Consider the following 14558-nt stretch of genomic DNA (forward strand, 5'->3'; position numbering starts at 1 on the left):
AAAGTCAACAACTTCTAAATAACAGAAAGTTTACTATATCAACCTTCTGTGCTTCACTCATGTACATTTACCCATGAATAATTTAAAAAATAGAACTAAAAGGTCATAAACATTTGTTCATGGAGTTTAGAGGGGAATGGTCCTTTAAAAGTGAGAGTTTTGTTTCTTCTGAGGTCTGAGTTGACTCCTGCCTCTCCTCAGAGACTTTGATTCTCTGGACAAGTCGTCAGTGGAAGAAAACACTCGACTCGGCTTTGATGTGGCTGAACGAGAGTTTGGGATTTCTCCATTGATGACGGTGGAGGAAATGTCGTCTGTGGAAGAGCCGGACTCTCTGTCGATGGTCATGTACCTGAGTCAGTTTTACCAACTGCTCAAAGACTCGCCGCCCCCTGCAGGTGAGGCTGCACACTGCTCCCGATCAGCCATTCTGCTGGAAAAGGGCTGATAAAAAAGACGTGGTAATCCACAATGTTGGACTGGTGCATTTAAAAGAGAAAAAAGAACAAAGGTTTTTAAAAATCCACTCAATTAAAACAATTGACTAAAACAAAAGAAAAAAATCTTAGCGGGAGACTTCAAACTGAACAGACGAGTTTATAATACACAAATGAATTAAACATGTTTGTTTCAGGCTGCCTGAGGCACATCACTGACCTGCGATCAGCTCTCATTGCTCCCGCCTCCCTCCTCAGCCGACTGGGAACCAGTTTGTCCAGGAAGAGAAACCCAAAGGTAGCGTAGTTCCACCTCCTCATACCTGCAGTCATCCGTGTGAAATTAAAGATGGTAATAATTTGTGGTATCTGCAGGAGCATAGGGAGGCATTGGGTAAAAGGAGGAAGACCAGTCAGCAGAGGCGAGAGCAGCAGGAGGTCAGTGTCCACTCTTCACTTCAAAATCAGCTCATGTTAAACTATTCAAATCTTTTGAATCTTTAACCAGAACCAGACATTGAAGGACAGAGAGCGTTAGACATTCAGATCGGAGATGGTGAGCGGTCCGGCTGTCCGTCCATTTTCTTCGTCTTATCTAGTTCAGGGTCAGGGTTCAGATGAAGACTTTTTTTATTCAGCAAGACTCACAACTGAAGACAAATGCTTCTTTTTCACTCTGATGACCCTTTTCAGTCTCTGTAGGCCATGTGACTCAGGTGGAGATGGAGAAGCTTCGATCACCAGGGCCTGATTATGGCCTGGAGTATTCTAGGAGCTGGCCACTCTTTCTCTCTTCAGTGTGGACTGATGGATGCAGCCTCTTTGCTCATTTACACACCACACCACTGATGGCGAGGATGCCACAAAGCTGACACCAGCACAGTGTCAGGGCCAAAGGTGGAGCCGCTGATGTCACTGTCTGTGGGAGAAGCCACCTCAAGAAACTCACCACTGTTTGGCAGCTGGCTTTCTTCTGATGACTATGACCTGATTTTTTTTTTTTAATGGATATTTTGTTTTGCAGTCATGTGACCTGAATGGTGATGTTGAGAGCCAGTCATTTGAGGAGGAGTTTGTGGGTGGGGCCAGTCGGTCCAGAGTTCGTTTGATGGCCAATCAGCTACAGGCAAAACTGGATGAAAGTTCATCTACCTGCAGGACATCTTCTTCTCCTGCTTCTGCTGATTTCCGTCGACAAGTGAGAGCGTGCTGATTCCTGATCAATCATATTGATTTCTGATGGTCAAATAGGGGTTGTGGACATGATGTGTGTACTATTCATGTTTCTTTAAACGCAAACACCATGTGTTAACCAGCAGGGGGAGCTATCCAGCCTCCCTCCAGCCTCCGAGCCAGCAGACATTCAGCCGACTGCAGCTCCAGTTCACTCGTCATCATGGAGGCCGGTAAAGATCAGTAGAAGCCAGTAGAGACATGTTGGAGTACTGATAAACTACATTTTTACTTTAAAGATTCATTTAAGAGGATGCAGGTGGCTGGATGGTTAAAATAAATAGATAATTTCCCTTTTCCTGTCTGTTGATACTTCTGAGATCCCCATGTGCATCACACAGATGTTAGTTTGGTTCGTGAGAAGTTTCTTTCTCATGGATTCATGTGCTGGACACACAGGGTGATGTAACTATTGAACCAAATTGAGTTTTCGGTTTGAATTGAGACCCTTTAAAGAGGACTTCTTTATGGTGCGTGGTAGACATCACTGATTGGTTCAAGTGTTGGTTCTAGCCTCCTGCATCGTCACAGTTTCTGCAGAGTCCAGACTGCAGATGGAATAACGTCTGCTGTCTCTGCCAGAAAAAACGAACTCTTCAGCAGGAGCAGATGAGTTTTCGGTTCAAACAGAAGCTCAAGGCTCAGGCAGTTCTCGATGGGGACGAACAGGTGCCTGAGCAAGTACCTGAACAGGTATCTCTGATGAGTCCGTGTGTTTGTGTGCTGAACGTAGACCCCTCCCCCTCGTGATGCTCTGGTTTGTTCGGGCCTCGGTGTCCTCCGGCTGCACTCGTGCTCGTCAGCCTGAACATCCTCAGTGGATCGTTGAGTCCTGCAGGGCTGTACCGATCGCCTGCTTCATGTGATCAATAACAAAGTGAGGCTCATGAATGGCTCCTATTGAGCAGAGGAGCTGTTCTCAGATCAGCCTGCAGCTCTGATGTGTTTGCTGACTGAGCACTTTGTGCGGCTGGACTTTCCCTCCATCTGCCGCTGTGTTTTCAACCAGCATCACAAGCAGGGTTTATTTTCCTCTCCTCTGGCTGCCCCATCACTGAAAACAAGTTAGATCTCCTGGAAGATTCACCTGGTCGTGGACGGTATGATGTCCCACAGCTTCGATGTATCGTGGCCATAAACCCTGATCAGGGTGAAGAAGCTGGAGTTACTCTCATGCCTCAGATGTTACCGCCAGCTTTGATATAAAACTAACCCCAATATTTCACTCCGAAGAGTACAAACACAAAGACACTAAATAAATTCTGGAGACGTGGAGAACTAATCAGACGAGAAGGTAAAACGTCACATGTGAAAATTCCTGCTTAAACACCAGAACGCTGAACGTGATGCTGGTAAAAAGCACTTGATATCCTATCAGTCTCAGTGGTGGATCAAGGGCCTCATTTATAACTACTGCATAGTGTAAATCTAAAGGGGTCTCACTGGTGTTAGTTTCTTCACACTCAGGTGTGTGGATGAAAAAACAAACTTCTGGAAACAGAAGTTACTTCCACACCAGCATCTTCCTTCCCTTCTTTAACAGTCTCACCCTCACATTTCCTACCCTAACCCTGACCCTGACCTTCAGTCTGTATGCTGCTGATCATGGTCGCCTTGAGGCGACTTTTGTTGTGATTTGGCGCTATATAAATAAAATTGAATTGAATTGAATTGAATTAAGGTTGTTTTCACACCTGCAGTGTTAGCTAGTTTAAATCAACCTCTGGTTTATTCTCCCTGTCCGTGTGGCTCGTTTGTGCAGGTGTGAACACAGTAATTGCACTTGAGTGCAGACCAAAACAACGGAACCAGCTACCAAGTGTATGTTACAAGTTTGAGCTAAACACCATCCGGTTATTCTCAGTGCAGGAAGGTGCCATAGACGTGCAAAGGTCTGTACGGGCTAACAGCTAGCATTAATGTCTCCAAGTTCTATGAGCGGACTGAAGTGAAACAAGCAATACTACAAGTTTTAAACTCATCAGCTGAGTCGGACCAGAGGAAACGAGCTACAGGTGTGAAAACGTCCTTTGAGGCAGATGATGTCAGGGTTCAGGTCTCGCTGTCTTTCCTGGATATTAAAAGTGAATATATGGAGTTCATTTTCAGCTCACTGCACAGGTTAACTGTGAAAGGATATGGTTCACTATTTAATAAATGAGGCCCATGGTCTGTGGCTGTAATGTGTCTGTGTCTGTCTGGCTGATCAAAGTGCCTTCAAATGTACACGGGTGGCGTGAGCTCACTGGCTGAGCAGATAACCAGTCGTATGCAGAGTCAGGAGGACGGTGGTGGGGTAAGACTGCTTCAGTATTCTGCGTCTTGTTCACTTCGGCTCTTTGACTTTGTTTCAATCAGCTGAAGTGAAGAAGATGTTGTCATAAATCAGCTGACAACTCTGCCTGGTGTCCCAACCCAACTGATGATGGAATTCAGTTTGCTGAGACTGTTTCCTCGTTTCTTTTTTCTTGTGGTTTCTTGTGGTTCATTTTTCATGTCCTAATGTCTCCTTTCTTTTAGCTTTTTAGTCTGTCACCTTTCCTTCCATCCCAGCCTTGTTTCCTTTCCTCCACTCTCACTTCCCTTCCTTTAACCTTTGTTTGTTTCTCCATCTGTTGCTGTGTGTGTCCCCGCAGGTCTCTTCCAGCTGCAGTCACATCTGTTTCTTCTGTAAGCAGAGGGTTTATGTGATGGAGCGTCTCAGTGCCGAGGGCTTGTTCTTCCATCGCAGCTGCTTCCAGTGTGGTTCCTGCAGCAGTCCCCTCCGCCTGGCCTCGTACACATATGACCAGCACGCCGGTCAGTGCACTCACACCCCCCTCTTCCACCCTTGTCTCCTGTTGGGGTTTAGGTTTTGACAGGTTTCCATGTTCAGCAGGAAAAAGGAGAGGTTTTCACTCTCCTTCTGTGGGGACAAACAATGACCTCACAGTCATGAAACACATTTTTAGAGCCAGTGTCTATCTGAGCAGATCATCGCCATTGACCCTCAGAATAAACCTCCAGTTTGACCCTCACCTCCAGGAGAGAAAACAGATGTCTGACTTTGAGATGAGACCATAAGAGACAGAGTTGATATGGACTTTCTCATCCCACACACTGAAAAACTTCTATTGATGGCCCTGGTGTCAGGGTGATGACATCACAAACAGGGTTGTGGCAGTGACAGAACGTTAGATTAAACCTGAGTGACAGAGCTGAACTCATCGGTCTCATTCCTGAGGCGTGGTATCAGACGATATCAGACTCATGACTAAGCGGAGGATAAAGCCTCTCTGTGTCCAGCACACAGATAAATAAAGTTCACAGTTAAATCTGTAGCTTTATTGACAATGAGCAACAAAAACAGGGAGCAGTGTGACATCGGATAAAAAGATCCAATCAGAAACCAGAGAAGAAAAGACAAAACAGCCTAGTTTGCAGATAAATTTGTTTGTTTTTGAAGAGCGTCAATGTGGGTGGGGGGGGACCTGTATCAGTCTCCACGGTGTCTTTGAGGTCTTTGGGGATAAAAATGGAAACGGCCTCATAAACAGGCAGCTTGATGCAGAGAACACTGCCGCGTTGTTCAGCAGTCAGCAGTTCTCTGCAGACTCAAACACTGGCCTGTGGGCCAGATCTGGCCTCCTGATGAAGATGTGTGTCCCTACCAAGAGCTGAAGTTCTGCTCTCACAGTATGAATGTTTTCACGTGGACTACCTACTTGGACCCAGACTCACCTGAGACTCGTTCCATAAACATGTACGGGAGGGCAACATGTGGTTCTCCTGTGGCTGTGGGTGGAAGAAGGACCCCTTGAGTGTCTGAGTGGACCGGGTAATGAACAGTTGATGAAGCCCGGACCCCCTGCTGTGGGTCAGACCGCCGACAGTTTGAAGTCGTTTTATTTGCAAGATAGATTTCATAAATGAAAAAGCAACACAAACCTTCAGAGACACAGGTCCACACTCACCTCCGTACTTCTGTAAGTCGTTAGCAGATTCATAATCGTGTATCAAAAAACAATCTGATTACTGTCTGAGTCTCAGGTCTGCCGATTCGTGAGTGGGGAGAAAATGTGTGACCCCAGCAACACACAACCTGCCCTGCAGACTCGCTCTGATTTTTCCGCCCATCACTGCAGTAATCTGATTACTGTCAGGTGGTGGTGTCATGTGATCGGCGAGCTCAGTTCAGGACGCCATGGCAGCCCCGAGCCTCGCCGCCACACGTTTCCACACCACATTTTTAACCGCACAAAGTGTCTATTGTGGGTCTGACAGCTGAATTCTGCAGCTCAGCAGCCAATGAGAGCACAGGGGTCACATGACCGATGAGTTTGAAGTCAAGGCGGGAGTCGGTGTGAAGGTCGCTATAAAAACATGAATTTTGGGAAGCTTTCAGAGACGAGGGCTGCAAGATACCCTCCACATCTGTCTGTGTGAGATACCTGTGTGTGAGAGACACACACCTGTCCTGAACACCTGTCCTGACATCGTGTCTGTCGTCCTCTGTGTCTCAGGGAGGTTTTACTGCCTGCAGCGCTCCGAATGTCACCTAAGCGCTCCAGCCGTGAGGAAGAGGCCGACGCCGTCTGACAGAGCTGCGTCACACCGAACGTCAATCGTAAGAACCACTTTTACTTTCATTGTGATATTACCTGTGTGCACCTGACCTGCAGGTGTGGGTGATGTATTAGTTCAAGCCCTGGAAGATAGAACAGGTGATCAGATGCTTTCCAGGTGTTTCAGGTGGTAATTTTAGTTGGAGGTCACGGTGGTGGTGGTGTTGTGTGGCTGGACCTTGAATGGAGTGCTGACAGGAGCAGCTACCTGCCAGTGGAACAGATCAGTTCAGGTGTTCCTGTTCACGGCAGGTAGGCTGTTCAGGATCATCACTGTTTTAGCGAGTCCGTACAGAAGATCGATCGTGCCAGAAATGTTCAGTTCAAAAATAATAAAAACACATTAACAAAAGAAATAATGACACAAGGAAAACTAGAACTTTCTTCAATCACCTGTATAACTTTTTTTCAACCTTTAAATCCTAAATAGCAAATATTTCACCTTTGAAAAATAAAGATAATGATTCTGATAACGATTTAATACAGTTCATCTGCTAAACTCATTTTAGAAAATGAATGTGAAAAAACCTGCTAATTTTTGTTAATTTAATTTAGGTTTAAGTTCAGACTTACTGAAAAATTTGGATTTCTAGAGTTGGGAATAATTACAGGACTAATAAATAAACTCATATCTTTGTCTTTGAAGGGGTCCCAGAGCTCGGCGCCATCTCTGTCTGACTCTCTGATCTCAGCAGGCCGCCGTCCATCCTCAGGTGAGCTAGCTTCACCTGTGTGTGTGCTTTCAGTGTCCATACGTGTTCACACTGAGCGCGCTCCTTAAACGGGAATCAATGTGGGCTTTAGTGTGTCTGTGTGTCTGTGTGTGTCTGTGTGTGTGTGCGGCTGTGTTGGTGTGTTGGCAGCTGCTTCTCTACTGGCGGTGACGCCGGAGAGGATCGAGCTGGAAATCTGGCGCCGGAGCTCAGAGGCGGAGCTGCAGGAGGAGCTGGAGGAGGTTTCCGAGGAGGTCCTGAACCTATTCAACCTGAGCACCGACAATCAGACGGGGTCCAGGTCCAGAAGGTCGGTAAACCTCAGGAAGTAGAAAAAACACAGACACAGCCTCGGCTTTAATAATGCTTCAGCCTTTCTGCTGAATGCTGGGAATCACCGCTCCATACGGGGGTCAGTAAACACGTCTTGGATGTAAAGAACTGGAGGTCACACACGTTTTACTGTAAAAACTTAAATATGAAATATTTTGTGGTTTGAAAAGTAAGAATTAATAAAGAAACTTAAATGTTTACATCAAAATAAAGATTACAATAAAAGTGAAGTTTTTTAAATTTATGTTACATTTGTGTCTTTAGACCCTGCAAAATTTTAAGTGTTGTTGTTTGAATTTTTTTTTAAATTCTGTTTTGACTTTTGAATTTTAAATTTTGCCTTTTTAAAAAAAATTCTAGTTTAACCTGTAAATATTTAATCAATCTAGCTATGGCTCTAATTCTTTTATAATTTCACTTTAGTTTGTTTGGTTGGCAGTGTTGGTCCTCCATCCCAACTGTTTTATGTTTCCTGTTTTCAGTTCAGAGTCAGACATGGAGGAGGAGGCAGAGGGAGGAGGCTGTGTAACCTCAGATGAGACGAGATCTTCATCGAGAGAAACTCTGCAGCTTTACCTGAGAGTCCAGGAGGAGGAGGAGGAGGAGGAAGGCAGTGACATGGAGTCCAGCGATGGTGAGTTAAAGTCTTTGTGAGTTTTTGGGTGTGAAGTAGGGGTCTTGAGTTTGAGATGTGCTGTTGTCTGTCTCCCCCTGCTGATAGAGGGGGAGTACGACCCCTGGGAGATGGAGCGCCGCTCGGGCTTATGGCTCCTGTTAGAGGAGGAGACAGGTAGCACCTACCTGAACCTGCTAACAAACTCCTTTTATAAAACCACAGATTTTAGAATAACCGCCATCATTTTAACATGAATGTTTAACTCTGTGCGTGTGTGTTTGTGTGTAACAACAACAAAATTTAAATTCTAATTTCATTAAAAATGGAATGAAAGGACAGCAGAGCTCCATGGGAGGATCAGAGGATGGGGACAGGAAGTTATTAAAACACTGACCTGATGAATGTGTGACACAAAGTTTAAAGTCAGCTTCCTTTTCGTTGTGAGCTCAGCTGCTGCTTCTAAAGGCCGTCGTTCTAATCTTTACTCTCGCTGCCTCACATTCATTCACATCAGTAAACATTAATATTAAAAGGTGTGTGTGTGTGTGTGTGTGTGTGTGTGTGTGTGTGTATGTGTGTGTACAGAGTGCATATACACATTATTTCATACACTATCTCCTCCCTTCAGAGGTGGAGCTTCCTCCTCACAGCTCTGACACACCTGTTCAGCCTGACTCCACCTCTTCCATGAACTCATCTGTGACTCCACCCCCTGTCGCCACCACCGCCAGCACAGCCTCCTTCATCACCACACCTGACTCCCCTCACAGTGAGGACGGAGCCAGAGCACCACTCACACCTGCCGTTGTCATGGAGACACCTGCTGCCAGTGGGCGGGACTCATTTGACAACATCACACCTGAACTGCCGCAAAATAGGCCCCTCCTCCTGCAAGAGAAAGGGGAGGGGTCAGAGGAGGACCCAGGGACATTTAGGAGGAGGAGGAGGACGAGACGGCGAGAAGCTCATAGCCTGCCCCCTAGACTCCTCTTCCCCCCCCTGCAGCCTGGGGGCAGGGCTCTCCTCTTTAAGATGCTCAGAGAGGCTCCTCCCCCTGGGCAGATGGAGCTGGGAGGGGTTGGAGCCAGAAATCTATTAAAGACTGTGTTTTCTGGAAACAAGAATGAGGAGAAGAAGAAGGGGGGCAGGACTTTACCTGCAGAGAGGGTGAAGGAGAAAACAGCCAGTCATAGATTCACAGGTGACCATAATAACAACACCTTTAGTCAGTGTGATGTCACTGTGATGATGTAATACCTGTACCTTCTTTGTCCAGATGTGAGAGCAGAGGTGTCAGATCTTGATTCATCCACTGTGTTGCAGAGATGTTCCCTGAAGCCCCAAAACAACGTAAGCACTCTGACCAATCAGAGTTCAGCATTATTCCAACCAATCTGAGAACTAAATCATACCCAGACTCACTAAGGGATAGGGATAGAGGTCAGACTAACACCTAGACTGGGTCTCTCACCTGGAGTATTCTTTTGCAGCTGCGTTTGGAGTTGCTTGACCTGACCAATGAAATTCAGAGGGTTGCCATCGAGGAGGAGGAGAACCAGGAGGTATCACCTGACACACAATGACCAGACTGACTTTAAACTCGACTGACATACCGACTTGTTTAAACTACCCGAGACTTATATGGACGTAGATTCACGTCTCGTCCATCAGTTTGACTGTTTTCTGTCCTCCGTGTTTCTTCTTCCTGCAATCAGCCGCCATATGTTCCTCACGCTGTGGCTTTCAAACGATCATACGCCATCAAGGTACACACACCTGATCCTCTGAGGGTTGTGGTGGTCCAGCAGTTTCACTTCCTGTCCTGATGCTTATGCACTGTTGTTTCAGAGACGCCCCCTGAGAGACAGAGTCCCGCTACAGGACTCTGACGGCCAGTCTTCCTGCCCCACGGAGGTGGTGGGGGTCCTGGTCCAGCCGAAGGAGGCATCCAGTTTGAGCGTGAAGGAAACCATGTTCCAGAGGGAGTGTGAGGATAACGATGACGACCTGGACACCAGAATCACGCGACGGGTTCAGAGAGCTGCAAGGAGACAGGCCAAACAAGAAGAACTGAAAAGACTCCACAAGGCCCAGGTGAGGTTACCTGAGTCCAGTTGAGGTTACCTGAGTTCAGGTGAGGTTACCTGATGTTATGTTCTCTGTCTTAGATGATCCAGAGGCAGCTGCAGCAGGTGGAGGAGAAGCAGAGGCAGCTGGAGGAGAGAGGAGTGATGGTGGAGAAAGCTCTGAGAGGAGAAGCAGGTACTGAAAATACAGGCCAAAGGAATACCTGAGCTTACTTGGTTCTACCTGAACTCAGGTGTGCTTCTACCTGAATCCACCTGTGCTTGTGTTTCTGTTAGATTACTGGGGAGAATCCAGCCAAAGCGCAGACATGGAGCTTCACCTGGGAGGTCAGTTCACATGTCCGGTTACCTGTGGAGTACGTGTACAGCAGGTATTATGCGGCACTGAACCCGTTTTGCTGTGCAGGGCTCGGGAAACTGGATAATCCGCCGCTGATGCAGCAGTGGTTCCTGCTGGTCCAGCAGAAGAATGCTCTAGTCCGATATGAAGCTGAGCTCATGATCTTGTGAGTATGTGACCTTTAACCTCTGACCTGGGCAGATTCCTGGGGTGTGATGGTTCTGGCTATGTTTCAGCGCTCGAGAGCTGGAGCTGGAGGACCGGCAGAGTCGCCTGCAGCAGGAGCTCAGAGAGAGGATGGCTGTGGACGGTAACACAGACAAGATCAGAGCTCACCTGCTTACCTGTGTGTTTCTGTGTGATGCTCACCTGTGTGTGTGTGTGTGTGTGTGTGTGTGTGTGTGTGTGTGTGTGTGTGTGTGTGTGTGTGTGTGTGTGTGCGCGCACATGCAGACCACCTGAAGGACGAAGAGCAGCTGGCTGAGGAGCGTCTGATCCTGGAGGAGATGCTGGAGGTGGTTGAGCAGAGAGACTCTCTGGTGTCCCTGCTGGAGGAGCAGCGACTGCAGGAGCGACAGGAAGACAGGGACCTGGAGCAGCTGATGGTGTCCGGAGGACTGGGACTCACCTGGACCTGAGGCAGTCAGACTTTCTGTCTCACCTGTCAGAGGTCTTTTATTTGCCTGCCTGCGGGGATGAGATGTGTAAAACTGCAAACTGTCAAGTTGACCTGAGGAGACTCTGCTTTAGTGCATGTAAACTGTCCAGTTGGAGAGAAACAATTATACTTATTAACTTTTTAAAATGGATTCATAAAAACTACCCACGAGCAGAAACAGGATGTCTTACTCTGAAATCAGCTGACCTCTAATGTTTCCTTAGAGGTTAGAGTCATCAGAGCAACTTGATGGATTAAATCCAGCAGAACCCAAACAGATACAGGATGGTCTGAATTGAACCATCTAATCAGGTGTGATGATGTCATTTACCCCAGAGAAGATGAGAAAACCTCCACTTTTCTGACTGCAGGAGTTAGCATTAATGCTAACAACCTGCATTCGCTATAGTGATGGAACACTGACATGGCTGCTAGCCAATACCATGCTACTGCTACTGCTAACCAGCTACCATAACCCACTGAGCTAGCTGTGTTGCTAGCTGGAGTAAAAGTAAGCTAATCTAAATGAAGAGGTGTTTGTGCAGCTTGTCCTGCTGCAGAGTTTAAATATTTCTAACTCCTCTAGAGAGGACACAAGAAGTCAGCTCATGCCACAAAAGAAATCACCAAAGGTGGACTTTAGCTCTCAGTACTGAGCTATCTTAAAGCTCCATTCTTTCTACTGACAACAGGGGTAGACTCCTCTGACCTGAGCTCAGTAAACTCTTTCCTGAGGAGTTTACAGTCTCAGATGCTGGTTTGAAGTCAGACCATGGGGGGCAGTGCTAAAACAGCTTGAACGAAACTGAGGTCCAGTTTAAGATAAAGAAGAATTATTTTAAAGATCGATTATGCAAAGCTGCCCTAGCAGAGTGTGCAAATAAAAACTTGGAGCTGGTGATGGTCCAATCATCTGTGGATCCACAATCTAATCAATAATCACCTCTTTCACACAGATTTGAAGAGAAGAATACAATCCACAGCAAACAAGTATCCTTTATAGGGATCAGAATTTAGCAATTAGATTCCATATCGATTCTCATTTGCTCCATTTTAATAGTCATCACCATGGCTAAGCAGCATATCAAATGCATTATATTCATGCATTTGCATATTACATGCTGTGTGTCAAATGTTAGAATACAGTAGAATAGAATAGCCCTTTACTGTCATTGTCATACATGCACAACAAAATTGTGGAGGCTCCACCCCAGCTGTCAGGAATAAAATATAAAAACTAGACAGCAAGAGTTCAAGAATTCAAAAGCGGGCTCAATAGGCAGGCAGACTAATGAATCAAATTAATTCTACTAGAAACCGGTCGTCTACAAGAACTGGATCTCGATACCCATTCCTAATATTTAGATATTAAAACAGAGTATTTAAACCCTTTGAGACCAAACCCTCTGGTCTCATATCACTGTTTTAAAAACTCTTTTATAAAGTTTAGGCACTCTTAATTAAGCTAACACTTGCTAAAGATGTTTGAGCATTTCACAAACAGCATTTGTGGCCCTTTAGTAACTCAGGTGACTCCTGATGATGGCTGGGACCTGGTGGGGTTCGTGGACGTGGTTTTTGACACAAAAAGTTTTTTAACGAAAACTTTAATATTTAATAAAAAATGTTTTAAAACATCTGATGAACCATGTGACCCAGCCTCAATGACATTTTTATTTAATTGATTATTGATTGTGCCATCAGATCACCTGTGTGCCTTACCTGCCACCTGATCAATAACATGTGTTCATGCAACGATGATGGTTATTACTGTAACTCTGACTCTGTGCTGTGAAATAAACCTCTCATTTCTGACATTCTGGCTCATTTTCTGCTCATTTCTGCTCAGAAATTACATTTTATTATTATGATTGAATACAAACACATTAAGCTTTTTTGAGAAGATCGATGAACCATTCCTCCCTTATAACGTTTGATTGTTGAACATAAGTTGTGACTCCTCTACAGCTTTGTATTCAATGCACAGTGAGACAAAGATCTGGAAGCTTCAGTCACAGAGGAGTAAAAATTAAATCACCTGGCCTGCAGGTGATGCTGGTCGTCCTCCAGCAGGCCTCGGTTTGTAAGTAAGTAAAGTAAGTAAAATTTTATTTGTATAGCACCTTTCAAGATAAAAACCACAAAGTGCTTCACAGAAGCTAAAACATAAAAACAAAAAATTAACCAAAAGAAAGTTTAAAAAGATTAGTTTTTAGCTGTTTTATAAATATCTTCTTCACCACCATCCTCATCATTGTCTTCATCCTCATCGCCATCCTCCAGAGGTTCTGCAATCTGTCTAACCTTGCAAATATTGTGTAATATTGCACAGGCCATGATGACTTTGCTGACTTTTTCAGGCCTATGCCACGCTCCACCACCGCTCTTGTTGTCTTGTGGGCCCTACAATAGAATACAGAGACCTTTAATTATTTGATGGAAATATTGCACTACTTGGATGCTCTAACATATTGCTTGCATTTCATTTCCATGATTTTTGTGTTGTTTGGTTTACCTGTTATAGTTTAGTTGGGGCCCTTGGCGTGGCTGGAGGTAAGGTGTAAGGAGCCATGGTTTGCATGGGTAGCCACTGTCCCCTAACAAGTGGCAATTAGCTGGCACATAGCGTCTCTCAAAAAGCTGTCTGATGCCACTCTCGGGGAGCATTCTCGCATCATGTGTGGAGCCTGGCCATTTCGCCACAATGTCCAAAATCTTACAGGCCGCACTGAACACTATTTGCACATTGATGCTGTGGAAATTCCTCCTGTTAACAAAGACAGCCTCGTCCTCTGATGGCGCAATTATTCTCACATGTGTTCCATCAATTACACCCACAACCCCAGGGAATCCTGCAATGTCCATAAATGCCCTTTTATGTGTGTGTAAAGTGCGGGCATCCAGCGGGAATGAAACAAATTGTGTCACAATATTAGGTTGTGACAAAGCTGTCAGTGTTTAGGTGATGATTTTGCTGAAGGAGGATTGGGACAGACCCAAGTCATCACTGCTGCACTGTTGCATTTTCCCGGTTGCCAAATACCTCAGGGTTGTGATTACTTTCGTCTCCGGTGTAATAGCGTTGTGGCGTCGAGTTGGTGAAGTAATTGCATCTCTAAGGAGATCCACCACAAACATGATTCCTGCACGATCCAATCTGTAGCGTCTCAATAATTCCCTGTCATCCAGTGTTTGCAGGACATCCCTCCTGCCTCTTCTGTTGGCCATTTTGTGCAGCTGCTTAGGGGAACTCCTAAGCCACTAAAAGTCCTCTTCCCTGCTCTTAGCAGATCTCGCCTTAGGAGCCCTTTTAAGCGCTAGGAATCTTGAGGAATAGCTTTTATATTAACTGGGATTCTTGTGTCACTTTTTGGGGAAATTCTAAGAAAACGTCATGACTCTGAGAATTTTCTTAGAATTTGGCCGCTAGGAGCCACTTTTTGCACAAAGATTCTTTAGGGATACGGGCCCAGATGTTTAATTCTTCTGAACAGCCTGAAAACCCTCTGACAGCATCCTGTTTCTGCAGATGTGAGT

General features: G+C 45.6%; 2 protein-coding genes across 9 annotated transcripts in view; one reads left to right on the top strand and one right to left on the bottom strand.

Annotated features, from left to right (window-relative positions):
- The window catches only part of mical3b (microtubule associated monooxygenase, calponin and LIM domain containing 3b), a 21908-nt gene extending 9070 nt beyond the window's left edge, over positions 1-12838 (top strand). For 2 of the 8 annotated variants that reach the window (XM_039600602.1, XM_039600603.1), the window contains exons 13-34: positions 202-398; positions 635-735; positions 813-875; positions 1462-1635; positions 1754-1843; positions 2253-2363; positions 4307-4469; positions 6173-6276; positions 6921-6987; positions 7138-7297; positions 7803-7954; positions 8042-8110; positions 8565-9137; positions 9213-9286; positions 9427-9498; positions 9652-9702; positions 9785-10030; positions 10105-10198; positions 10300-10350; positions 10430-10529; positions 10600-10673; positions 10817-12838. In XM_039600602.1, the coding sequence (XP_039456536.1) occupies positions 202-398; positions 635-735; positions 813-875; positions 1462-1635; positions 1754-1843; positions 2253-2363; positions 4307-4469; positions 6173-6276; positions 6921-6987; positions 7138-7297; positions 7803-7954; positions 8042-8110; positions 8565-9137; positions 9213-9286; positions 9427-9498; positions 9652-9702; positions 9785-10030; positions 10105-10198; positions 10300-10350; positions 10430-10529; positions 10600-10673; positions 10817-11001 (2971 nt within the window). In that variant the 3' untranslated portion in view covers positions 11002-12838. Of the gene's footprint in view, positions 1-201; positions 399-634; positions 736-812; positions 876-1461; positions 1636-1753; positions 1844-2252; positions 2364-4306; positions 4470-6172; positions 6277-6920; positions 6988-7078; positions 7298-7802; positions 7955-8041; positions 8111-8564; positions 9138-9212; positions 9287-9426; positions 9499-9651; positions 9703-9784; positions 10031-10104; positions 10199-10299; positions 10351-10429; positions 10530-10599; positions 10674-10816 lie in introns of those variants that run through there. The other 6 variants (XM_039600604.1, XM_039600605.1, XM_039600606.1 and 3 more) reach the window with 6 other exon arrangements.
- A 107-nt stretch (positions 12839-12945) lies between these two features.
- On the bottom strand, positions 12946-13892 carry LOC120434001 (putative nuclease HARBI1). The gene is made up of 3 exons (XM_039601351.1): positions 13537-13892; positions 13326-13424; positions 12946-13027 (listed from the first exon to the last, which is right to left on the bottom strand). The coding sequence occupies exons 1-3, from the start codon at positions 13884-13886 to the stop codon at positions 12946-12948; spliced, it is 531 nt and encodes a 176-aa protein (XP_039457285.1). The 5' UTR covers positions 13887-13892.
- Between the last annotated feature and the right edge of the window lie 666 nt (positions 13893-14558).

This window comes from Oreochromis aureus, linkage group 17 (assembly GCF_013358895.1).
Source record: "Oreochromis aureus strain Israel breed Guangdong linkage group 17, ZZ_aureus, whole genome shotgun sequence".
Lineage (NCBI taxonomy): Eukaryota > Metazoa > Chordata > Actinopteri > Cichliformes > Cichlidae > Oreochromis > Oreochromis aureus.

What these genes read in the sequence shown, in the direction of transcription:
- LOC120434001 (XM_039601351.1), bottom strand. Translation starts at nt 13,886, where the DNA reads ATGGACATTGCAGGATTCCCTGGGGTTGTGGGTGTAATTGATGGAACA. An exon ending in CCCCAACTAAACTATAACAG is followed by an intron (nt 13,425 to 13,536) that starts GTAAACCAAACA and finishes ATTCTATTGTAG; the next exon opens with GGCCCACAAGACAACAAGAG. An exon ending in TATTACACAATATTTGCAAG is followed by an intron (nt 13,028 to 13,325) that starts GTTAGACAGATT and finishes CTGTGACTGAAG; the next exon opens with CTTCCAGATCTTTGTCTCAC.